The 26,955-nt window shown below is 44.0% G+C and overlaps 1 protein-coding gene across 4 annotated transcripts in view; it reads left to right on the top strand.

Annotated features, from left to right (window-relative positions):
• Positions 1-23,067, top strand: part of LOC311107529 (proton-coupled amino acid transporter 1-like) — a 49,929-nt gene extending 26,862 nt beyond the window's left edge. For all 4 annotated transcript variants that reach the window (XM_084150033.1, XM_084150032.1, XM_084150034.1 and 1 more), the window contains 2 exons: positions 3,967-4,136; positions 19,120-23,067. In XM_084150033.1, coding sequence (XP_084006159.1) covers positions 3,967-4,136; positions 19,120-19,394 — 445 coding nt within the window. In that variant the 3' untranslated portion in view covers positions 19,395-23,067. The remainder of the gene's footprint in view (positions 1-3,966; positions 4,137-19,119) is intronic.
• Positions 23,068-26,955: the final 3,888 nt, after the last annotated feature.

The raw sequence follows: 26,955 nt of genomic DNA, 5'->3' as shown, positions 1-26,955 counted from the left end.
CTGTCCGAGAGTCTCTCTCCTATCGCACTAGAGTCCTGCATCAGGCAAAAAAATCAGCTGGCGGGTGGTCCTTGAGTTGAGAGAGAACTTTGGTAAATACAATGGCGCAATTGCACTTGGATGACGATTTTCTGAAAATAGGATACTTGTGCCTTACAGTCCATTACATAAACAAAGAGTGGGTGCTCGTGGAGAGGGTGCTATCCACCACGGAGTGGGACAGTTCCCAGCTCAAAAAATTGAGATAACATAAGGCCAGCTACTGTGAAAGAATACTTGTGGATCTATCGCTTCAATGAGGCCACACTCGCCTTGGAGGCAAGCAAACAACCTGCTCTTCATCTGGTAATGGTGTGGTTCCAAAGGATGAAGCGTCACCTACAGATGGATTTGTGGAGTCAAGAGAGAAGCCAGCTGGAACCTGCGACCAGGTGGATGACATCCCTTTTCCTGCACAGCAATTTGAAGAAATCGGAGTGATGAATGGACTGTTTTTGAAGTTACTGTTTTAGTAGCTTTATTTGTTGGCTAATATTTGAAGGCTTTGTGAAAATATAAATGTATCGTTCTTAATTCATTGCATGGTTTCTGTTTAGCCAAATGTTGAATACACATGCAGGGAAAGGGGAATAAAAGCCTGCTGTCATGACAACAATTAGGCTAAATCGATTCGTTATTCTGTTGGGTAACGGATCGGCTCTCGGAACTCATACGAGGCGCCTTCTCTCTTCAATATAATCATTTATTCAGAAGGTTAAACCCATAGGTCTTAGGCCCGCAGTAAATTTAAATTAGATTACCATTTACATTTTTCATTAGGTTATAATAATCCATGCCTTCTGGGAATGTTATAAAGTCCAAAAGTTATGGGTGTAGTTTGAAAGTTGGCTGTCAGTATTACAATGGACATTTTTTAATCTGTCAGCATATTTCAAGACATGGTATATGAGGGTGAAGTGAGATACCCGATGGGTTGGATAATACTTTTCTTGTCAATCATCTTAAAAAAACATATACTTAAACTTGAAATCAACCAATCCTCCATCATTAACACAATGAAAAGGTAAAATGCTATATTATCTAAATGTTGAAAGTGCATGGGCGACAGAGAGAAACAACGGTGCAGTTTGAGTCCATGTGGCAGAAAGTGATGCGGGCGCTGGAGATGGGGGTGTGAGCAGGTGTGATGTACAGTTGAAGTCGGAAGTTTACATACACTTAGGTTGGAGTCATTAAAACTCGTTTTTTCAACCACTCCACACATTTCTTGTTAACAAACTATAGTTTTGGCTACTTTGTGCATGACACAAGTAATTTTTACAACAATTGTTTACAAATTATTTCACTTATAATTCACTGTATCAAAATTCCAGTGGGTCAGAAGTTTACATACACTAAGTTGACTGTGCCTTTTTAAACAGCTTGGAAAATTCCAGAAAATGGCATGGCTTTAGAAGCTTCTGATAGGCTAATTGACATAATTTGAGTCAATTGGAGGTGTACCTGTGGATGTATTTCAAGGCCTACCTTCAAACTCAGTGCCTCTTTGCTTGACATCATGGGAAAATCAAAAGAAATCAGCCAAGACCTCAGAAAGAAAAATTGTAGACCTCCACAAGTCTGGTTCATCCTTGGGAGCAATTTCCAAACGCCTGAAGGCACCATGTTCATCTGTACAAACAATAGTACGCAAGTATAAACACCATGGGACAACGCAGACGTCATACCGCTCAGGAAGGAGACCCTTTCTGTCTCCTGGAGATGAACGTAGTTTGGTGCGAAAAGTGCAAATCAATCCCAGAACAACAGCAAAGGAACTTGTGAAGATGCTGGAGGAAACCGGTACAAAAGTATCTATATCCACAGTAAAAACAAGTCCTATATCGACATAACCTGAAAGGCCGCTCAGCAAGGAAGAAGCCACTGCTCCAAAACCGCCATAAAAAAGCCAGACTACGGTTTGCAACTGCACATGGGGACAAAGATCGTACTTTTTGGAGAAATGTCCTCTGGTCTGATGAAACAATAATATAACTCTTTGGCCATAATGACCATCGTTATGTTTGGAGGAAAAAGGGGGTTGCTTGCAAGCTGAAGAACACCATTCAAACCGTGAAGCATGGGGGTGGCAGCATCATGCTGTGGGGGTGCTTTGCTGCAGGAGGGGCTGGTGCACTTCACAAAATAGATGGCATCATGAGGAAGGACAATTATCTGGATATATTGAAGCAACATCTCAAAACATCAGTCAGGAAGTTAAAGCTTGGTCGCAAATGGGTCTTCCAAATGGACAATGACCACCCCAAGCATACTTCCAAAGTTGTGGCTAAATGGCTTAAGGACAACAAAGTCAAGGTATTGGAGACCTCAATCCTATAGAACATTTGTGGGCAGAACTGAAAAAGTGTGTGCGAGCAAGTAGGCCTACAAACCTGACTCAGTTACACCAGCTCTGTCAGGAGGAATGGGCCAAAATTCACCCAACTTATTGTGGGAAGCTTGTGGAAGGCTACCCGAAGCGTTTGACCCAAGTTAAACAATTTAAAGGCAATGCTACCAAATACTAATTGAGTGTATGTAAACTTCTGACCCACTGGGAATGTGATGAAAGAAATAAAAGCTGAAATAAATAATTCTCTCTACTATTATTCTGACATTTCACATTCTTAAAATAAAGTGGTGATCCTAACTGACATAAGACAGGGAATATTTACTAGGATTAAATGTCAGGAATTGTGAAAAACTGAGTTTAAATGTAGTTGGCTAAGGTGTATGAAAACTTCCGACTTCAACTGTAGTTGATGTTTGTCTGATGTCATTTGTATGCATGTTTTGTATTGTCCCCCAAAAAATATTGTGAAAAAAAAAACATTGGAAATATTACAGCTCACAACACAAATCTGATTATTCATTATGAATAGGATTTATTTGATTTATTTCATTTACATTCTTCATTGTATAACCACGGTGTCACAAATAATTGAACACACACACAGACGCACAACATGAGCAGATTAACTTGGTCAAAACATGTCTTTCTTAAAGACGATCAGAAAGAATGTTGGTACTTATTTATTTTGATCCAAAGCCACGAATGAGTGAGTCACTCAGCTTTATGCTGACACATATAGCTTTATGCTGCAAAATAGCCTACTAAATAGGCCAAGCCTAAACAAATACATAAAATTGCCTAAGTAAACTAGTACATTTAATAAATAAATTAAAAGTAAATTAAATAGCTCAGGTTTTGAAAATATGGGCAACCTTTTTCTGTCCGTGTCCATTCAGTTTCTTCTTCACATTACATTAATATTTAGTCATTTAGCAGATTTACATTTACGTCATTTAGTAGACGCTCTTATCCAGAGCGACTAACAGGAGCAATTAGGGTTAAGTGCCTTGCTCAAGGGCACATCGACAGATTTTTCACCTAGTCGGCTCGGGGATTAGAATCAGCGACCTTTCGGTTACTGGCACAACGCTCTTAACCACTAAGCTACCTGCCGCCCTCGCATCAGCAAAGAAGGACTCCATGTTTCAGAAACTCACTTTTTGATATAGAGGTGCTATCAGTTTTTCCACCCTGGTAAATAAAGCCAGTTTGACATTTAGAATTCTTTCTATTTTTTTTTTTTCCATGGGAGAGAAACCAAAAGCATAATCAGCGTTCTAACGCCCCCTTGTGATAGTGTGGTGCAATGACGCAATTTACCACAATCTGCCACCATCTACCACCAAGTGTAGCGGCATAAGCTCAGAACTTTTTAATTGAGGAACCACTGTATTATTACTGATTTACTCATTAATTAATATAATGAAGTGTCTCTCCTCAGGAACTTGAAATTCAGTCATCAATAAGACTTAAACCAATTGTGGTTGTGTGTCTGCCTTTACTTTGACTTTAACCTCTCCTCTCCTCTCCTCGTCTCTGTCTCTGTCTCTGTCTCTGTCTCTCTCTGTCTCTAGGATGTATCAGATTGTAAAGCTGCTCTACTGTTTCGGTATCTACATCACCTTTGCCCTTCAGTTCTATGTGCCAGCTGAGATCCTGATTCCTCCGGTGGTATCCCGCGTCTCAGAGAGATGGGAACTGCCGGTTGATCTCCTGATCCGCACTGTGCTCGTCATCTTCACCTGTGAGTATGACGTCTGTCTTTCTGTCTGAAGCCCCCAGGGCAGTCTACCATCCCCAGTGTATTCCATCTGGCTAGGGTCTACTCTGAAAACATCACTTCACCTGTGAGTCTCAAGCCCCTAGGCCGGGGGTAGGCAGGCCGATTTTTGTCGGCGCGGATTGTCGGAGGGGCTGAACATAATTAGAATAATTTGTACACTGCAAATTGACCACAACTAAGCCCAGTAAGAGATTGCCGACCCCTGCCTGTTGCCAACCCCCGCCCTAGTCAGTGGGACATCCCTTGGCATGTCACCAATGTAGCGGACCTGGGTTCAAATTGTATCTGATGTCACCTGTGAGCCTGTCTGTCTGTCTAGAGCCCCCAGGCAGTGTTTCCTGTGAGCCTGTCTGTCTGTCTAGAGCCCCCAGGCAGTGTTTCCTGTGAGCCTGTCTGTCTGTCTAGAGCCCCCAGGCAGTGTTTCCTGTGAGCCTGTCTGTCTGTCTAGAGCCCCCAGGCAGTGTTTCCTGTGAGCCTGTCTGTCTGTCTAGAGCCCCCAGGCAGTGTTTCCTGTGAGCCTGTCTGTCTGTCTAGAGCCCCCAGGCAGTGTCTCCTGTGAGCCTGTCTGTCTGTCTAGAGCCCCAGTGTTTCCTGTGAGCCTGTCTGTCTGTCTAGAGCCCCCAGGCAGTGTTTCCTGTGAGCCTGTCTGTCTGTCTAGAGCCCCCAGGCAGTGTTTCCTGTGAGCCTGTCTGTCTGTCTAGAGCCCCCAGGCAGTGTCTCCTGTGAGCCTGTCTGTCTGTCTAGAGCCCCCAGGCAGTGTCTCCTGTGAGCCTGTCTGTCTGTCTAGAGCCCCAGTGTTTCCTGTGAGCCTGTCTGTCTGTCTAGAGCCCCCAGGCAGTGTTTCCTGTGAGCCTGTCTGTCTGTCTAGAGCCCCAGTGTTTCCTGTGAGCCTGTCTGTCTGTCTAGAGACCCCAGGCAGTGTTTCCTGTGAGCCTGTCTGTCTGTCTAGAGCCCCAGTGTTTCCTGTGAGCCTGTCTGTCTGTCTAGAGACCCCAGGCAGTGTTTCCTGTGAGCCTGTCTGTCTGTCTAGAGCCCCCAGGCAGTGTCTCCTGTGAGCCTGTCTGTCTGTCTAGAGCCCCCAGGCAGTGTCTCCTGTGAGCCTGTCTGTCTGTCTAGAGCCCCCAGGCAGTGTTTCCTGTGAGCCTGTCTGTCTGTCTAGAGCCCCCAGGCAGTGTTTCCTGTGAGCCTGTCTGTCTGTCTAGAGCCCCCAGGCAGTGTCTCCTGTGAGCCTGTCTGTCTGTCTAGAGCCCCCAGGCAGTGTCTCCTGTGAGCCTGTCTGTCTGTCTAGAGCCCCCAGGCAGTGTCTCCTGTGAGCCTGTCTGTCTGTCTAGAGCCCCAGTGTCTCCTGTGAGCCTGTCTGTCTGTCTAGAGCCCCAGTGTTTCCTGTGAGCCTGTCTGTCTGTCTAGAGCCCCAGTGTTTCCTGTGAGCCTGTCTGTCTGTCTAGAGCCCCCAGGCAGTGTTTCCTGTGAGCCTGTCTGTCTGTCTAGAGCCCCCAGGCAGTGTCTCCTGTGAGCCTGTCTGTCTGTCTAGAGCCCCAGTGTTTCCTGTGAGCCTGTCTGTCTGTCTAGAGCCCCCAGGCAGTGTTTCCTGTGAGCCCGTCTGTCTGTCTAGAGACCCCAGGCAGTGTTTCCTGTGAGCCTGTCTGTCTGTCTCGAGCCCCAGTGTCTCCTGACAGGTGACGTCATTCCTATCTGACCCCTGGGCACTGGTCCATCCACACCTGAGTTCAGATAGATAGTTTAGCCGTGCTTGATTGAGATTGTCTGGTGCAATGGAATCAATTAATAGTTAATAACAAGAAATCCATTAAAATAACATCAAATTGATCCGAAATACAGTGTAGACATTGTTAATGTTGTAAATGGCTATTGTAGCTGGAAACGGCTGATTTTTAAGAGGCCCATTATCAGCAACCATCAGTCCTGTGTTCCAATGGCACGTTGTGTTTGCTAATCCAAGTTTATCATTTTAAAAGGCTAATTGATCATTAGAAAACCCTTTTGCAATTATGTTAGCACAGCTGAAAACTGTTGTGCTGATTTTAAAGAAGCAATAAATAAAACTGGCCTTCTTGAGACTAGTTGAGTATCTGGAGCATCAGCAATTGTGGGTTTGATTACTGGCTCAAAATGGCCAGAAACAAAGAACTTTCTTCTGAAACTCGTCAGTCTATTCTTGTTCTGAGAAATGAAGGCTATTCCATGCGAGAAATTGCCAAGAAACTGAAGATCTTGTACTACTCCCTTCACAGAACAGCGCAAACTGGCTCTAACCAGAATAGAAAGAGGAGTGGGAGGCCCCGGTGCACAACTGAGCAAGAGGACAAATACATTAGAGTGTCTAGTTTGAGAAACAGACGCCTCACAGGTCCTCAACTGGCAGCTTCATTAAATAGTACCTGCAAAACACCAGTCTCAACGTCAACAGTGAAGAGGCGACTCCGGGATGCTGACCTTCTAGGCAGAGTTGCAAAGAAAAAGCCATATCTCAGACTGCCCCATCTTAATCTTTTATTTTTATTGGCAAGTCTGAGATATGGCTTTTTCTTTGCAACTCTGCCTAGAAGGTCAGCATCCCGGAGTCACCTCTTCACTGTTGACGTTGAGACTGGTGTTTTGCGGGTACTATATAATGAAGCTGCCAGTTGAGGACCTGTGTGTGTGTGGACCGGAGTTGCCTCTTCACTGTGATCAATTAGCCTTTTAAAATGATAAACTTGGATTAGCAAACACAATGGAACACAGGACTGATGGTTGCTGATAATGGGCCTCTGTACGCCTACGTAGATATTCCATTAAAAATCAGCCGTTTCCAGCTACAATAGCCATTTACAACATTAACAATGTCTACACTGTATTTCTGATCAATTTGATGTTATTTTAATGGGCAAAAAAAGGCTTTTCTTTCGAAAACAAGGACATTTTCTAAGTGACCCCAAACTTTTGAACGGTTGTGTGTGTGTGTATGCTGTAAGTCGCTCTGGATAAGAGTGTCTGCTAAATGACTTAAATGTAAATGTACAAAAAATTTACCAAAAAAAATAAAAATTATATGTGTGTGTGTATGTATATGTGTATATATATATATATATATGCAATATTCATGTATAAGTCCCTCTGGGCCTTGCCCTGCATTAATGAGAGAAATTACACTTTCTCTCCTGCCAATGCTTTGAACTTTGGCACAAATGGTGTGACAGCAACTCTGAGACACTGGTGCAGGTGTTCATTGGTGAGCCTGGTGCGGTATTTGTTTTTAATAAAGTTCATTGTGGAGAAGGTTGATTCACACCATCTTTCCCCAGAAAGTGACGGGGGTCACAATCACCAGCCTGCTCCTTCAAAGACACCATTTTGTTGCAGCTCAATCAACTCCATTTGCAGTGATGCCACATCTGCCCATCTGAAGACCTGTTTTGCTTCTTCTGACAACTTCTGTCACATTTGTGACCAAGAAAGGGTTCTGGATGAGCAGCAGCAGTTCTCTTCCAACAGTGAAGTCATCAAAGCGAGCCTTGAAGTTCTCCATCAGCTTCTGGATGGAATCAACCTGGTTGGGAGCATCTTTACCTCCCTGCGTTTGGGCCAGAAGATCAGGGAAGTTCTACTTGGAGATCATTTCTTGAAAAGCTCCACTGTCTTCTGGAAAGCCCAGACTGCTGTTATCATAACACACGCTGTGTTGGCCCGTCCCTGCAGCTTAACATTCAGTTGATTTAAGGTGTGATGTCATGTCGGTCAAAAATGCAACTGTTTCCATCTTCTCATCTTCCAAAAAATTCAGAAAACTGAGTTGCCTTGTCACTCTTTTGCTCTGATAAGAAAGCTTTGATTTTCCTCTTGAATGGCCCAAAAGCGTTCCCAAACCACCCTGCCTTTGCTGAGCCATCTGACATTATTGTGCAGTAGTAAGTCATCAAAACTGGCATTGGCCTCTGTCAGAATGCCTCGTAGCAGGCGCTGTTGTAGGCATGATGTTGCTCTCAAAAAGTTGATCAGTTTTATCATCGTTGTCATGACCTCAGAATACTATTTTCCCAGACTGGCACACAGGACAGATTGATGGATGATGCAGTGGTATGATGTCAGGTCAGGGTGGTCCTCTTTCAAACATGCAACCAGTCCCCTCCCTCTTCTTATCATGGGCTGGAGCTCCATCTGTGGTGATGGAGACCACCGACTTCAGATCTATTCCCCCTTTTTGTCAGCATCCCTTTGATGGCCTCATGGATATCCTCTCCCCGCGTATGTGCTTCTAGATTTGTTAAGCCCAACAGCTCCTCACAGAATTCCTTCTTTGTTTTGTCATAAAATCTGACCAACACCAGAAGCTGGGCATTATCAGTGTTATCTGTTGATTCATCCACAGCTAATGAAATGCATGGTGCATTCTGAATGACCTCATCAAGTTGTGAAGTTAAATCTTCATCTAATATTTCAGTTCTCCTCATTGCTGTGGAATTTGACAGTGGGATCTGTTTTGATCTTTTCCCTGAGCTCATCTTTTTGTTTACCTTCAAGGAAGGTGTCAGCAACTTCACACATGCATTCTCAGCGTCCTTTTTGTTCCTAAAACCCAAGCTATCCTCAGTGAACACTCCATTGCACATTATTGGGACTTTGGTGGACCTCCCATATTGGGATTTGAGTTAGTTAATCTTGTTTGTTCTCACTTCTGCGTTCAGGGGATACGTCTGGTTGATATTTTTAAGCAGTCAAAAAAAATGTACATTGACTTTTATGTAACAAAATGTTTGGCTGGTCTAGTACATGATGTTGTTTCCTGATGTGGATAAGCCTAGAACATGACGTTGTTTTCTGATGTGGATAAGCCTAGAACATGATGTTGTTTCCTGATGTGGATAAGCCTAGAACATGATGTTGTTTTCTGATGTGGATAAATAAGCCTAGAACATGTTGTTTCCTGATGTGGATAAGTCTAGAACATGATGTTGTTTTCTGATGTGGATAAATAAGCCTAGAACATGACGTTGTTTTCTGATGTGGATAAGCCTAGAACATGACGTTGTTTCCTGATGTGGATAAATAAGCCTAGAACATGATGTTGTTTCCTGATGTGATGATGGACAGGGATGTGTGGAATATGACTCAGGGCTGGAGAACATGTGGTTCAATAGAATGTGAAATTCAGCTGACACTAAGGTGAGGTGTGTGTTACTAAAGAATGTGCTATTACAAGCTTGGTACACAACCATTAGTGATCCATATTGAACACAAGACATCACTGTCTCTCTGTCTCTCTCTCTCTCCCCCATTTGAACACAGAAACTTGTGGTTCTCCTCCTCGTCCAATAGCTTGCAGTGTGCTTTGTCCTGTAAGGAGTTGTAATGTTTAACCCAGAATAACATTTTTTCACTCTCTAGAGGTGTTATTTGACACATTTCTGCTACAATCCATCTGTGTATCGAAGGACAGGAGGGATTAAAGGGAGTTATAAATATATAAACATCATCGCTCTCATTTTCAGCTCAGTGTTGATCAGGCTTGACAGATATCAAGTCTATGAACGTTAAAACCGGTTTGTGTGATTACTAGATTAAACCTGTCAGACCTATTCATAACAGTATTGACAAAGGCCATTTTTAATAATGGCACATTAATCGCTCTCTCTCATTGAGAGTAGATTGCTTGTGTCGGACCAAAGCTTACTGACAGTCGGTTTGTCTGTCTGATATTAGCATTGTAACTGTTGTAGCATGATGGAAGCCACTTGCGTCAGTGAAAGGTGGCTATTTTGTCATGTCGTTGTTGTGCTGTATGGCTACGGCCTTCAATTTCTCTGTGTAACACTTGAGTTGCCGCTGACAGTTTTCCACCAGAGATGTGTGGTATCTCCTCTGCCTCCTGTCTCTGAATGGGTAGAAAGGCTATGTGATGTAAAGTGGTGAAGGTAGAATAGCAGGAGGTTATGTGAGGTAAAGGTAGAATAGCAGAAGGTTATGTGAGGTAAAGTGATGGTGAAGGTAGAATAGCAGAAGGTTATGTGAGGTAAAGTGATGGTGAAGGTAGAATAGCAGAAGGTTATGTGAGGTAAAGTGATGGTGAAGGTAGAATAGCAGAAGGTTATGTGAGGTAAAGTGATGGTGAAGGTAGAATAGCAGAAGGTTATGTGAGGTAAAGTGATGGTGAAGGTAGAATAGCAGAAGGTTATGTGAGGTAAAGTGATGGTGAATGTAGAATAGCAGAAGGTTGTGTGAGGTATAGTGATGGTGAAGGTTGTGTAAGCCTAGACAATGAGTAAATTCCTCCTTTCTGTTGGCATGGAGACTGAGCTCTCAGCTTCTGTTTTTAGTGAGAGCACTTTTTCAAACATGTTGTCAAGCTATTGTTTCACAGGTACCATGATAAAATATTTTACAAATGTATCTGTTGAAATCCAAATTGCCACAGATTTTTCGTAAAGGCCTAGAATGGCCCACCAAAATCAGGAAAATGTCAGCCATTTATTGCAAATATTCGCCACCACTCTGTAACCCTGTTGACTTGAGATTGAGGATCAGTGGCATGGATTGAGGACTGTGATTGTAGGTCAGCTGTTTCAATATCGATCTCTCAAAATATGAGCAGCAATCTCCAGGTGTTGAGGAGGGGGGCTATCAAACCAACTCCACTGCCCAGTAGAGGAAGAAAGGATATGAAGCGCTACATGGATACACAGCTTTTTAAATAAGTAGTAGGTTGAAGGTCCTATTGGTTAATCAAAAGACAAGGAGGTTCAAGGCACAGAGGTTGTGTGTTCCAAATGGTTAGGCTCCACATCAAACATTGACCTAGGGGAAATTCCACGGTAACTGAATGAAGCAGAAACTCAGATTTTTCACTTTTAAAATGTCTGTCAAACAAAAACCAATGATTGCAAAGTTAAACAAACCATACAACTCTATGCACAAAGACTACTTTTAACAATTTCCACAGAACATTTGACAAAAACACATTTACTTGGAAGAACAGTGCAGATGCAAAGTTTGGAAACAGAATGACGGTTTGTGCTGTTTGTGACGTCTTTCTGTTGCCAAACTTTGCATTGCCCCTAGCCTAATTATAGCTCAATGGCAGCAGGTGTAGTCATGCAAAATGTTGGACCAAAAATGACTGTCTGTCTGATATTAGCATTGTAACCGTTGCAGCATGACTCCTAGGAGCCGAGATGCCACTTATAGAATTTCCCAACCAAAATCTGGGGGGGAAATGGTGTCATTAAAAAAAAAAAAAAAAAAATATCACTCTGTCTGCATGCAACACAGTTGAGACTGAGGATCAGTTGCTTGGTGTGAGATCTGGGATTGATACTTAGTCAGCTGACCTACAATCTCTGACTATGAGTAGCAATCTCTAGAACTAAATGTTTAGTAGTGGCTATCAGACCAACTTCAGACTTTTATTTTTTATTTATTTAACTAGGCAAGTCAGTTAAGAACAAATTCTTATTTACAATGACGGCCTACACCGGCCAAACCCGGACGACGCTGGGCCAATTGTGCACCGCCCTATGGGACTCCCAATCACGGCCGGTTGTGATACAGCCTGGAATCGAACCAGGGGGTCTGTAGTGACCCTTCAAGCACTGAGATGCAGTGTCTTAGACCGCTGCGCCACTCGGGAGTCCAGACTCTTGCTCCTTGTGTTGTATGTGGATAGGATCTACATCACCTAATCATAGTTCCGCAAACAGGTCCAATCACTGGTCCTTTCCAGAGGACGATGCTTTAAAATGGAGGACGATGCCTTCTGGCACAGAGAATGTTCTAAATGACCTTTACAACGTCATATAGCTTGAAGAGCCACCACATCAGTTCTTCCTTTTTAAGATTAGGTGACTTCACGAATTATATTTTTAGTCAGTGGACCTCAGAAACTCCAGACTAGGCTACTTTATCATTTTGAGTTGGTATTCTGAATGGGATCGTTGAAACGTCACCACCATAGTCTAACCTCATTTAGGCATAGTACACATCCAACCCCCATGTTTGAGGTAGATTTAGTTAACTAACTCTAAACCTGTGCACATAATAAAGAACACACTGTGATGTCTTGAAGTTTGAGGAGGCAGCAGATACAGTATTTATGATTTTAAAAAATTTCAATTTTGAAATCCCAGAAGAATCGCTCCATTCGTTTTTGAAGCGCTGTAACAGTGAACCCCACCCAATCACTAGTGTCCATTAAAGCATGACGGTACACACCAGTTATTTTCCATGCAATGATCAAAAGTACTCAATGTGAACGATAGTCACATTATCTCAATGTTCTCAGCTTTAGGCTCTGTTCTTTAATAAAAAATGGCACTTAACTTCATGGCACTGTTTTCTTAATCTTCTTTTTCAATGAACGGTCAGTCGATATATCTGAATGGCCAGATGTGACGTCAAAGCAGTGGGAAAATGTCAAGAAGCAACGCTTTTATTCTCGCAGATCCATGGTCATTTCAGACTGCGTCTATTCTGATTGAAGACTTCAAATTAACTTTGTTTAGGCTACTGAAGTAGGCTGGACCACTGGACCCCACCACCACTAGCAATAGACTGGACCACTGGCCACCACCACTAACAGTAGGCTGGACCACAGGACCCCACCACCACTAGCAGAAGGCTGGACCACTGGCCCCCACCACCACTAGCAGTAGGCTGGACCACAGGACCCCACCACCACTAGCAGTAGGCTGGACCACAGGACCCCACCACCACTAACAGTAGGCTGGACCACAGGACCCCACCACCACTAACAGTAGGCTGGACCACAGGACCCCACCACCACTAGCAGTAGGCTGGACCACAGGACCCCACCACCACTAACAGTAGGCTGGACCACAGGACCCCACCACCACTAGCAGTAGGCTGGACCACAGGACCCCACCACCACTAGCAGAAGGCTGGACCACTGGCCCCCACCACCACTAGCAGTAGGCTGGACCACAGGACCCCACCACCACTAGCAGTAGGCTGGACCACAGGACCCCACCACCACTAACAGTAGGCTGGACCACAGGACCCCACCACCACTAGCAGTAGACTGGACCACTGGACCCCACCACCACTAGCAGTAGGCTGGACCACAGGACCCCACCACCACTAACAGTAGGCTGGACCACTGGACCCCACCACCACTAACAGTAGACTGGACCACTGGACCCCACCACCACTAGCAGTAGGCTGGACCACTGGACCCCACCACCACTAACAGTAGGCTGGACCCCACCACCACTAACAGTAGGCTGGACCACAGGACCCCACTAGCAGTAGGCTGGACCACAGGACCCCACCACCACTAACAGTAGGCTGGACCACAGGACCCCACCACCACTAGCAGTAGGCTGGACCACTGGACCCCACCACCACTAGCAGTAGGCTGGACCACTGGACCCCACCACCACTAACAGTAGGCTGGACCACAGGACCCCACCACCACTAGCAATAGGCTGGACCACTGGACCCCACCACCACTAGCAGTAGGCTGGACCACTGGACCCCACCACTAACAGTAGGCTGGACCACAGGACCCCACCACCACTAGCAGAAGGCTGGACCACTGGCCCCCACCACCACTAACAGTAGGCTGGACCACAGGACCCCACCACCACTAGCAGTAGACTGGACCACTGGCCACCACCACTAACAGTAGGCTGGACCACTGGCCCCCACCACCACTAACAGTAGGCTGGACCACAGGACCCCACCACCACTAGCAGTAGACTGGACCACTGGCCACCACCACTAACAGTAGGCTGGACCACTGGCCACCACCACCACTAGCAATAGACTGGACCACTGGACCCCACCACCACTAGCAGTAGGCTAGACCACTGGACCCCACCACCACTAGCAGTAGGCTGGACCACTGGACCCCACCACCACTAACAGTAGGCTGGACCACTGGACCCCACCACCACTAGCAGTAGGCTGGACCACTGGACCCCACCACCACTAACAGTAGGCTGGACCACAGGACCCCACCACCACTAGCAGTAGGCTGGACCACTGGACCCCACCACCACTAACAGTAGACTGGACCCCACCACCACTAACAGTAGGCTGGACCACTGGACCCCACCACCACTAGCAGTAGGCTGGACCACAGGACCCCACCACCACTAGCAGTAGGCTGGACCACTGGCCCCCACCACCACTAGCAGTAGGCTGGACCACAGGACCCCACCACCACTAGCAGAAGGCTGGACCACTGGCCCCCACCACCACTAACAGTAGGCTGGACCACTGGACCCCACCACCACTAACAGTAGGCTGGACCACTGGACCCCACCACCACTAACAGTAGGCTGGACCACAGGACCCCACCACCACTAACAGTAGGCTGGACCACAGGACCCCACCACCACTAACAGTAGGCTGGACCACAGGACCCCACCACCACTAGCAGTAGGCTGGACCCCACCACCACTAACAGTAGGCTGGACCACTGGCCCCCACCACCACTAACAGTAGGCTGGACCACAGGACCCCACCACCACTAACAGTAGGCTGGACCACAGGACCCCACCACCACTAGCAGTAGGCTGGACCACTGGACCCCACCACCACTAGCAATAGACTGGACCACTGGACCCCACCACCACTAGCAGTAGGCTGGACCACTGGACCCCACCACCACTAGCAGAAGGCTGGACCCCACCACCACTAGCAGAAGGCTGGACCACTGGCCCCCACCACCACTAACAGTAGGCTGGACCACTGGCCCCCACCACCACTAACAGTAGGCTGGACCACAGGACCCCACCACCACTAACAGTAGGCTGGACCACAGGACCCCACCACCACTAACAGTAGGCTGGACCACTGGACCCCACCACCACTAGTCCTCATTCTTATATTTCTTGTTTGAAGGGAGCTCTCTACTCCAGTGCATCATAGAGATCTAATTGTTGGTGGGTTGTTGCTTCTTGTAGCCAAAACTGTTTATTTATGCATCCATGTGTTTAATCATTTATCTAACTCACACAGTAAGGACGGATGTATAATGATACTTCTTGTCTTCAGCTGTCAACGTTTGCCTAATGCATTCTGTCTTAAAGTTGTCCAAAATGACTGGGGTTTGTAGGCCTCAGCCAAAGTAGTGCTGCAAGCAGATGTTGGAAGGGATCTTCACATTTTAATGAATGAACAAATGGATGAGTTGTAAAACGGCAGATGAGGAAAGCGACGAATCCCAGGATCCTAAACCCCTCTGTGCTGCAGGCCCCAGGGTGATGAGGCTAGCGTGTCTGTTGCTGTGTCTCCTGATGGAAAAAGGAGAGGACGTTGCGTGAGCCTCCTAAGTCCTCTACCTTGTCTGAGAGCACGGGGCAGAGAGCCATGGCAAGCGACCAGAGGGGGCGTACTGCCATCCTGGGCCTGATCGACCCGCCTGAGGAGGATAGTGTCCACACAGACCCTGTCACCCCCCCCTACAGACCCTCTGCTCTCAAACCCAATCCCTCCTCATTTGTTCCCGTCTTCCTCCCTCACAAAGAGAAAATACCCCAAGCTCAAAGTGACACCTGGGTTAAAGAACACGGAAGGTCACTGAAGGTTCAGAGAATGCCGGGGAGATAAAGGTAAAAGGTCCCTCATGTGACCCTATCTAGTGTTCTCAGTTCTACTGTGGATGGGCATTCCTGTGTTGAGGTTGTGAGTAATAGCTGTGCATCTGATCTGATGAAAATGATATGTTGTGTTGGTTGGTTGGGTGCATCTCAAAAGCATTTACTGGCCTCCATGTGTCCGTTGATGATACTGTGATTACTGTGTGGCTCTTATTCGCCCATTTTTTAGAGAATGTGTCTGCATTTGAAAAACGTACATATTGCAAGCGACCTGAACTGATTTTCACCCCTGCTTCTCCGCTCTTCTCCTCTCGCTCTCTCAGGCGCTCTTTCTCTCTCAGCCATGGTAGATTGAAAGTCAAGCTGTAACGAGTAGAGTAGCTGTAGAAAAGGGATTTCTCTGTATCGTGAATAAACCTGACTAAAAGCTTTGTGTTGAGAGAAAATGAGAATGGAAGGCTCTGAATAAATAACTACAAAATAAAAATCACTAATGAACCTGTCTCTGAACCTCATTCACAAACTGTTTCTGCTTCTGCCTTCCTCTTCTCTATTCTACCCATAGTACCTAAAATGTGTACATGCACTTATTTCAATCATGGTTTCACAATAAATATGTGGATTTATTTATTAAACCAGGCAATAAGCGAGCGCTGAGCAGCGAACATTTGATTTATTCTTCCCTCCCTTTGAGAGTTTGATCATTTAGAAGAGCGATCCTGTTGGGCTGTTGTCACCCTGCAGAACAGGAAGGTTATGTCCCAGTTTGCAGGCACAACATAAACTAGTGCTTATTATCCTGGTCACAGATTTCACAGAACAGAACCATTATTCCTGGTTCCTAGTTCAAATATTGAATTTTTCTGTAGTTTTACTTCAGCAACAGTTTTGATATACAGTACCAGTCAAAAGTTTGGACAAACCTACTCATTCAAGGGTTTTTCTTGAGTGTGCAAAGGTGGCAAGACAAAGGGTGGCTACTTTTGAAGAATGTAAAATATATTTTGATTTGTTTAACATTTGTTTTGGTTACTATCTGATTCCATATGTGTTATTTCATAGTTTTGATGTCTTCACTATTATTCTACAATGTAGAAAATAGTAAAAATAAAGAAAAACCCTGGAATTAGTAGGTGTGTCCAAACTTTTGACTGGTACTGTATGTTTAGAGCGGCAAAAAAAAGACACTTTCTCTGTGATTTCAATTTCTTGTTGTTTTTACTGAAATGAACTAGGCTAAAATGTTTTTGGGTGTTTTCACACTTGGTCCCTTACAGACAGTTTTTGTGCATTGTGAACACTCCAAAGGAACTCCGACCCCTCAAAAGAGCCCGCGAAGCAAACCGAACTGAGACTATCTCGACTACCGTGGAAAAAAGTGTTTTGGGATATTGATTGTCAAGAATGCACAGAAATTCCAAAATATGTGTGGAGTTCAAATTATGTTTGCAACGTGTGTTCTATAGGCTGAGACCTTCATAAAGTGTGTATTCGATTGTGGGAAGACAACATATTTGGTGAGAATTTGAATCTGGTAGGCTAACTGTTTGAATAGTATCTAGCTACAGCTTCATGTTCATATTAACATAATCATATAAAATATTTTGAGTACAGACAACACCAGAATATTTATCTCAAATTAAATATGACCTCAGTCACTAGCTGAATATTTGCTCTTGATTAAACCAAGAAGCAATGCATTCACACCTGTAATAACCAACACACCTCTAATCCCAAATAACCTGAAGTCATGTTCAATCAAATTTGACTGTGGAGAGAGAGACTTGCAAATCAAAGTCCTCTGGCTTTGTAGAGTGCTTCTGTTTCAAAGAATATACCTGAAAGGAAGTGGCATAGCATCATTAATCGAGACATTTGAGCTACAATTGGCTATGTTTTCTCCTGAGTGGCCATGGTTAGGCTCAGTACAGTGGCTGAGTGGCCAAGGGGAGCCAGAGAAGGCAAGGCTTGGGGCCTCGTAGTGAAGAAGAGGGGATTTAGACTATTCCAAGGCCCGGGGGGCAGCGTTTTTAGACTATTCCAAGGCCCGGGGGGCAGTGTTTTTAGACTATTCCAAGGCCCGGGGGGCAGCGTTTTTAGACTATTCCAAGGCCCGGGGGGCAGCGTTTTTAGACTATTCCAAGGCCCGGGGGGCAGCGTTTTTAGACTATTCCAAGGCCCGGGGGGCAGCGTTTTTAGACTATTCCAAGGCCCGGGGGGCAGCGTTTTTAGACTATTCCAAGGCCCTCTTCTGGCAACGTCATCCTCCTGAAGAATGTTGGTAGTAGTTTGAGGTACTATTAGGCTGTTCAGTGGAGTTATGCTACTGGGGGAACATTTGTTGGGAAATGTGTGCCTCTGTAAGGAGGATGTCCAAAGTCTGCTGAAGAGAGTCAGTCAGGGACCCTTGGGCCGGAAGGTTATCATTGTGGATGGATGCCTGATGAGGCCTTTCCTTTTACCCACGGTCTCTGCTCGGGTTCTATTACTAGGGTTTTAGTGGCATAGTGAAATCAAACATTCTAGAAAGCTGATGGAAAATGACTCCCTGTATTTTAGTTTTTTTTCTTTCTTTTGGTGTCTATTGGGACGTCATACATTGGTGTGCTCCAAACATTCTCTCTTATCCCTTTAGAAGCTGTCTGATGATCCTTCCTACAGCCTCTCTCTCTCTTTCCGAGGAGGTCCATCTGACTTAGCAGTTAGGCTTTGTGGATAGTGTTCTGTACATTAGGCCAACACTAAGTACATCAGCCTGTCCTCCATGGACAATTTGTCTTGTTCGATTGCCTGGAAAGCCTCCTGTGGTTTCGAGACCCTTGTTATACAACAGACTTTAAAGGTTCAATGCAGCTGTTTTTATCTCAACATCAAATCATTTGTAGGGAATAATTAAGTACCTTTTACTGTGATTGTTTAAATTTAAAATGGTCAAAAAGAAACAAAAATAACTTCTTAGCAAAGAGCAATTAATCAAGCAAGAATTTTACTAGGACTGTCTGGGAGTGGCCTAAGGGGGAGGGGAAAACTGAAAATTAGCTGTTATTGGCAGAGAGGTTTGGAACTCTTTCTTATTGGTCTATTAACTAATTCACTGAATGGTGATGTAACCATGGAAGCCCAATACTCCATCCAACCAAAACAGGCTGAACTTTCAGATGGTCTTTTCAAACAGCTCTTACACTAAAAGGGCATTATCAGAATTTTCACAATTTCACAGTATAATTCCAACCTCATAATGTGGAAATATACACTGAGTGTATAAAACATTAGGAACACCTACTATATTTCCATGACAGACTGACCAGGTGAATTCAGGTGAAAGCTATGATTTTTCGCTCTCTCCCCAGGTGATGTAATGGTTCTGTCCCTCTCTCTCTCCCCAGGTGTCCTGGCCATATTGATCCCCCAGCTGGACCTGGTCATCTCTTTAGTCGGGTCCGTCAGCAGCAGTTTCCTGGCTCTCATCTTCCCACCACTCCTCCAGATCCTCACCTACCACAACGAAGGTCTGTCTCCCTGGGTCATCGTCAAGAACTCCCTGATCTCTGTCATTGGCTTCATGGGCTTCATTACCGGCACCTATATATCCATCACAGAGATCATCAAACGCAACGGCAGACATGACAATCTGGATGTGAACTTCTTCCAGGTCCAGTGAGCGATCTAGTGAGGAAGAGGAGGATATCTTAACAGTGGTTGGTCTGGCAAACAGTGGAGGCTGGTGAGTGGAGAAATCTGAGGATAGGTTCATTGTAGAACGGATGGTACCTTCCTCCGATTTTAAAGTGACACCAGCCTCCACGGCTGTCAAACAATCAGACACAGAAGTCCTCACCCTGGCTTCAGACATGTTTTTTTTTTCCTCACTTGCTCCTTTGTCCATTGAATACACATGTATTGATATTGTGAGTCTGCTTACTGTTGTAGTTATTGGTCGCTGTGGAGCATTTATGTAATGGAATATAAGTGGAAATCAACTAATTTCTACAGGAACTGTGTAGCCAAGTAGAGAACACATTCTTACATTTTACATTTACATTTTAGTCATTTAGCAGACGCTCTTATCCAGAGCCACTTACAGTTAGTGAGTGCATACATTATTTCATACTGGCCCCCCCGTGGGCTCCATTCTCTCTCTGCCTCATGAGCTTCGATGTTTTTAACTTCTTAATTTTATTACCTACTTTTAAATTTTAAACTCTGCCATGCCGCAAGCGCACCTTCGATCTTACATGTTTTATTATTTTATGTTGAATAGTTTAACCAAATCATTGAATATTGAGCAATCACATTCTCGTAACATGTATTATTATTGTTAAAACAAGGTACTAATACAAGTACTTGTCAGATGTTCTGTTGAAATACATCCTGGAAGTGGTTAAAGTTGTTTAAGCGATAAAATTAAGCAATTACGCACGAGGGGGTGTGGTATATGGCCAATATACCACGGCTAAGGGCTGTTCTTATCCACGATGCAACGCGGAGTGCCTGGATACAGCCCTTAGCCGTGGTATAATGGCCATGTACCACAAACCCCCGAGGTGCCTTATTGCTATTATAAACTGGTTACCAACGTAATTAGAGCAGTAAAAATAAATGTTTTGTCATACCCGTGGTATACGGTCTGACATACCACGTCTTTCAGCCAATCAGCATTCAGAGCTCGAACCACCCAGTTTATAATATAATTTAAATAACAGTTAAGTGCCATTTTGAATGATATCATAATTTTATAGGCCTTATGAAGAGGAATATGTATGTTTTAACCAGGGAGTAACTAGACTATTTTCAAAAGAATGTTAAATGACTGACAGTGTTTACTATGACTATCAGAACACAACAACCTATAGTCTGATGACCATCATTACTCCTGCACATACAGCTATGATATTGACATTGAATACAGTTTACGAACTACAAATTGAGAGACAAGATTTAATAGTTGAAAGGTAACTTTTTGTTTAAAAAGCATAATTTACATTTTCAAGTCAAGCTGTCTGGATCACATTTACATTTTAGTCATTTAGCAGATGCTCTTATCCAGAGCGACTTACAGTTAGTGAGTGCATACATTATATATATATATTTTTCATACTGGCCCCCCGTGGGAATCGAACCCATAACCCTGGCGTTGCAAGCGCCATGCTCTACCAACTGAGCTAAACGGGGCCCCACCTACTGTAATACTAATGAACTACTAATGAACTTGAGGGACTGTAAAGAAATAATACAAAACTATGTGTATTATTGTGGAGCTAATACCATTTGTTATTCCTCAGTTGATGTCATTTATTTAGGTGTTTTCATTTTATTACATTTGTCTCAAGTTGGGCACTGGATTTACTCCATTCTTTTTAGGCAGCATTGTTTTATTTATTTAAAAGCTTCCAGATATCACAACAGCTATTTCATTTGTTTTATCACTTGTCTCGGTTGTACCAACTATTTGAGTTTTTAGACTGAGTGGGCCCAGTTTAGAGTTGGTTGGACTGAATGGGCCCAGTTTAGAGTGGGTTGGACTGAATGGGCCCAGTTTAGAGTTGGTTGGACTGAATGGGCCCAGTTTAGAGTGGGTTGGACTGAATGGGCCCAGTTTAGAGTGGGTTGGACTGAATGGGCCCAGTTTAGAGTGGGTTGGACTGAATGGGCCCAGTTTAGAGTGGGTTGGACTGAATGGGCCCAGTTTAGAGTGGGTTGGACTGAATGGGCCCAGTTTAGAGTGGGTTGGACTGAATGGGCCCAGTTTAGAGTGGGTTGGACTGAATGGGCCCAGTTTAGAGTGGGTTGGACTGAATGGGCCCAGTTTAGAGTGGGTTGGACTGAATGGGCCCAGTTTAGAGTGGGTTGGACTGAATGGGCCCAGTTTAGAGTGGGTTGGACTGAATGGGCCCAGTTTAGAGTTGGTTGGACTGAATGGGCCCAGTTTAGAGTGGGTTGGACTGAATGGGCCCAGTTTAGAGTGGGTTGGACTGAATGGGCCCAGTTTAGAGTGGGTTGGACTGAATGGGCCCAGTTTAGAGTGGGTTGGACTGAATGGGCCCAGTTTAGAGTGGGTTGGACTGAATGGGCCCAGTTTAGAGTGGGTTGGACTGAATGGGCCCAGTTTAGAGTGGGTTGGACTGAATGGGCCCAGTTTAGAGTGGGTTGGACTGAATGGGCCCAGTTTAGAGTGGGTTGGACTGAATGGGCCCAGTTTAGAGTGGGTTGGACTGAATGGGCCCAGTTTAGAGTGGGTTGTATATCATGGTGATATCACATGGCATTGGAATAACTGATTGTTGCTTTCTTCGACCAGCTTTGAATCATGGAAGGTTTGAACTATTGCTGTTTGCACTTTATTGTAAATGAAATATAGTATTCTGAGTTTCCTATGAGAAAATACTGCTGAGCATTTAATAACAGGTATTTTTTTCATGATCATGAACGTGTAATTATTTTTTTTTCATTGTTTTTATTTCATTACAGCCTAAATGAAAAAGTTCACACTTCTGGAAATTATACATACGCATTTTTTTTATTTGATTTGTTTTGATGCTTGTTGTGGTGTTGACGGAAATTCAGATGTTTACATCCCTTAAAAATTGTACTCATCATATGGGATGCGTACCAAATGTCACTCTGTCCCTTCGTAGTGCACTGCTTTTGACCTAGAGTCCAATGGGCCCTGGTCAAAAGTAGTGCACTATATAGGGAATAGGGTGCCATTTGGGACGCAATACAGTCTCGTTCACTAGTTTGATGTCTCTCTAGCAATTAGCTACAGGGGGATGACTAGGAGGTTACCCATTATAGAACTCACTTAAAGATACTCTCCGGTACTTTTGCGTACTTGTTAGCCAGTAGTTCTGGCCAAAAGTGGTCCCCGAAAATTGCGTACTACGTCATATTGCCCACCACATGATTGCTCTCTCTCTCTCTCCCTCACTCTACTGTGTGAGTGTCCTGCTAGCTGTCACTCAAATGGCGAGGGGTTTAAACTCTAATTGCTACGGGGCTGGCCCACGTGGGGGGGGTAAATGGCGCTGTACAGTTTCCAGAAAACAGTCGCTTTCAAGCTAGGGATTTTATGGCTAATTGAGGTAAGACAGTAATTCTGCTCATATATTATGCATGTATGAACGACACATTGACACATCCAGCCCAAAGCGGGAGTAAAAGAAACAAAGTACCGGAACATGTCTTTTAATGGAAATAAATATTTACATATCATGAATATCTCAACTATCATCACAGCTTGTCTTGGGGTTTGTTAAGCCAGTGCGATATTGTACATTTGAGTCACTGCATGTACTGTAATTTCAGAAAAAATAAAAGCTAGTGTGTATATTGAAAAGATGTGCATATTTCCTCACTATCTAAAATGCTTTCCACTTTAAGTTGTTGGGGCTTCTAAATATGCTTTCTGTTTTAATAATCCTGTTTTGACTGAACTGATGAGTGCCATAGAGAGAGTGGTTTGGGGTGACTGCTTCCGTAACTTATTCAAATGAGCTACATCAGGGTTCCCCAACTGCGGCCCGCGGGTGGTTTTATTTGGCCCCCCAAGTCTTCTGAGCAAAAAATAATACATAATTTATTTTTGGTCTCTCTCACTTTTTAAAAACGTTTTCATTGTTGGACATAAAAAAAACTATATAAACACCAGGAAATCAGCCTTGTGGCAAATAAGGTTATAAAACAAGGGGGTAGAACTCCGTGAAATAGCTCCCCTCTCCCTATAACTTTGTAATGTAAATGTAAATGTAATTTACAGTGTGCCTGGGTAGTTGATGTGTCTTAGGCTGCGTTTACACAGGCAGCCCAATTCTGATCATTTGACCAATTGTTTTCAAATGTATCTGTTTGGTCAAAACACCAATTAGTGACTAAAGAACAGCGTTGGGCTGCCTGTGTAAACGCAGCCTTATTGTCTTGTTTAGAAAATCTATTCCTTTAATTGAAAACTGAGTTAATTAAGGCCAACTTTGACAACTACAGTGTACTCAGATGTCTGGCGTGTGCTTTGAGCTGAGGGCTGCCAAGGGTGTAACTTGGTAGGTTGATTATTGTCCACAGTGCAAGAAAGAGTAGCACTTTTACAGAAGTAATGCATCGTCATATCTATGCTTCGCCATAGTTCACACTGAATGGCCAATTCAACTCATTGATACATTCATTCACAGATGTGCTGTACGGTAAATTAATGTATAGCAGTGGCATGATCAGTAATGAACAGGGATCGCTCACTTCAGGAAGCACATTTAATTCTGCCTGTTGCGACACGTCATGATGGGTGATGACAGTATGGGAACCTGCAGCTGGTGAGCAATTATGAAGCAGCACAACATGTTTCCTCTATGCCTGCAGTAACTGCACTGGTTAAAGTGCCATAACTACACTGAACAAAAATATAAATGCAACATGCAACAATTTCAAAGATTTTACTGAGTTACAGTTCATATCAGGAAATCAGTTAATTGAAATAAATTCATTCGAACTTAATCTATGGATTTCACATGACTGGGAATACAGATACAGTTGAAGTTGGAAGTTTACATACACCTTAGCCGAATACATTTAAAATTTCACAATTCCTGACATTTAATCCTAGTATAAATTCCCTGTCTTAGGTCAGTTAGGATCACCACTTTATTTTAAGAATGTGAAATGTCAGAATAATAGTAGAGAGAATGATTTATTTCAGCTTTTATTTCTTTCATCACATTCCCAGTGGGTCAGATGTTTACATACACTCAATTAGTATTTGGTAGCATTGCCTTTAAATTGTTTAACTTGGGTCAAACGTTTCGGGTAGCCTTCCACAAGCTTCCCACAATAAGTTGGGTGAATTTTGGCCCATTCCTCCTGACAGAGCTGGTGTAACTGAGTCAGGTTTGTAGGCCTCCTTGCTCGCACACGCTTTTTCAGTTCTGCCCACAAATGTTCTATAGGATTGAGGTCAGGGCTTTGTGATGGCCACTCCAATACCTTGACTTTGTTGTCCTTAAGCCATTTTGCCACAACTTTGGAAGTATGCTTGGGGTCATTGTCCATTTGGAAGACCCATTTGCGACCAAGCTTTAACTTCCTGACTGATGTCTTGAGATGTTGCTTCAATATATCCACATAATTTTCCTTCCTCATGATGCCATCTATTTTGTGAAGTGCACCAGTCCCTCCTGCAGCAAAGCACCCCCACAGCATGATGCTGCCACCCCCGTGCTTCACGGTTGGGATGGTGTTCTTCGGCTTGCAAGCAACCAACCCCCTTTTTCCTCCAAATATAACGATGGTCATTATGGCCACACAGAAGACATTTCTCCAAAAAGTAAGATCTTTGTCCCCATGTGCAGTTGCAAACCATAGTCATCTCTAGGAGACAGAACACGTCTCCTTCCTGATAGGTATGACGTCTGCGTTGTCCCATGGTGTTTATACTTGCATACTATTGTTTGTACTGATGAACATGGTACCTTCAGGCATTTGGAAATTGCTCCCAAGGATGAACCAGACTTGTGAAGGTCCGCAATGTTTTTTCTGAGGTCTTGGCTGATTTCTTTTGATTTTCCCATGATCTCAAGCAAAGAGGCACTGAGTTTGAAGGTAGGCCTTGAAATACATCCACAGGTACATTTTCACATTTTTAGTCATTTAGCAGACACTCTTATCCAGAGCGACTTACAGTGAGTGAGTGCATACATTTTTCATACTGGCCCCCCTGTGGGAATCGAACCCACAACCCTGGCGTTGCAAACGCCATGCTCTACCAACTGAGCTACAGGAGGCTACAGGTACACCTCCAATTGACTCAAATGATGTCAATTAGCCTATCAGAAGCTTCTAAAAGGCACAGTCAACTTAGTGTATGTAAACTTCTGACCCACTGGAATATAGTTATGGCACTTTAACCAGTGCAGTTACTGCAGGCATAGAGGAAAGTACTACTAACAACACAGATACCTCAGTACTGTAGTACTACTAACAACACAGATACCTCAGTACTGTAGTACTACTAACAACACAGATACCTCAGTACTGTAGTACTACTAACAACACAGATACCTCAGTACTGTAGTACTACTAACAACACAGATACCTCAGTACTGTAGTACTACTAACAACACAGCTACCTCAGTACTGTAGTACTACTAACAACACAGATACCTCAGTACTGTAGTACTACTAACAACAGATACCTCAGTACTGTAGGACTACTAACAACACAGCTACCTCAGTACTGTAGTACTACTAACAACACAGCTACCATCTGTACTGTAGTACTACTAACAACACAGATACCTCAGTACTGTAGTACTACTAACAACACAGATACCTCAGTACTGTAGTACTACTAACAACACAGATACATCAGTACTGTAGTACTACTAACAACACAGATACCTCAGTACTGTAGTACTACTAACAACACAGATACCTCAGTACTGTAGTACTACTAACAACACAGAAAAAACACATAATAAATTAGTCTTATACTAACAACATAGGGAAAATAAGACTGGGAGGCTTCTTGCAAAAGGAGTTTGCTCTTCCTGAAGACAGACAAGATGAACAACAGGTTCCCCAGAATAGTTATGATCAGGACTGTTGCCAGTAGGGTGACCGCCAACGGGTAAGGATGCCCCTCTGTGTCCCCGCCATCCTCTTGTGAAGAAGAGTTTCTAGGGGCCACAATTCCTTCAACCATGTTCAGTTCATCCTTTAACCTCTAAGGGATCGGTGTCCCAATACCGGGACGGTTGCTGCTCAATATGCAATATGTGACTTTCCGGGACATAGACATGTCTTATATGGGCAGAAAGCTTAAATTCCTGTTCATCTTACTGTAGTGTCCAATTTACAGTAGCTATTACAGCAAAAACATACCATGCTATTGTTTGAGGAGAGTGCACAACAACAAAACACTTTTGTCACGGCAACTGGTTTGATACATTCACCTCTGAAGGTAAATAATGTACTTACATTCAGTAATCTTCCTCTGATTTGTCATCCTGAGGGTCCCAGAGATAAAATCTAGCATAGTTTTGTTTGATAAAATCAATTTTTATATTAAAATGTAGGAACTGGGTTCTACAGTTTGACCCCCCCCCCCCCCCCCCCCCCCCCCGGCCATCAACGACAACTTGCATTGAGTTGAAGCTAAATGTCCTTCCAGTCAGTGAATACACGAAAGGCATTTGTTATTGTTCAGTTAACGCATCTTCTTCAAGAAGAAAGTCTTG

This window comes from Coregonus lavaretus (genome assembly GCF_964263955.1).
Source record: "Coregonus lavaretus genome assembly, chromosome: 32".
Taxonomy (NCBI): Eukaryota; Metazoa; Chordata; class Actinopteri; order Salmoniformes; family Salmonidae; genus Coregonus; species Coregonus lavaretus.
The sequence above is the reverse complement of the archived record's forward strand: the minus strand, read 5'-3'. Positions and strand labels throughout refer to the sequence as shown.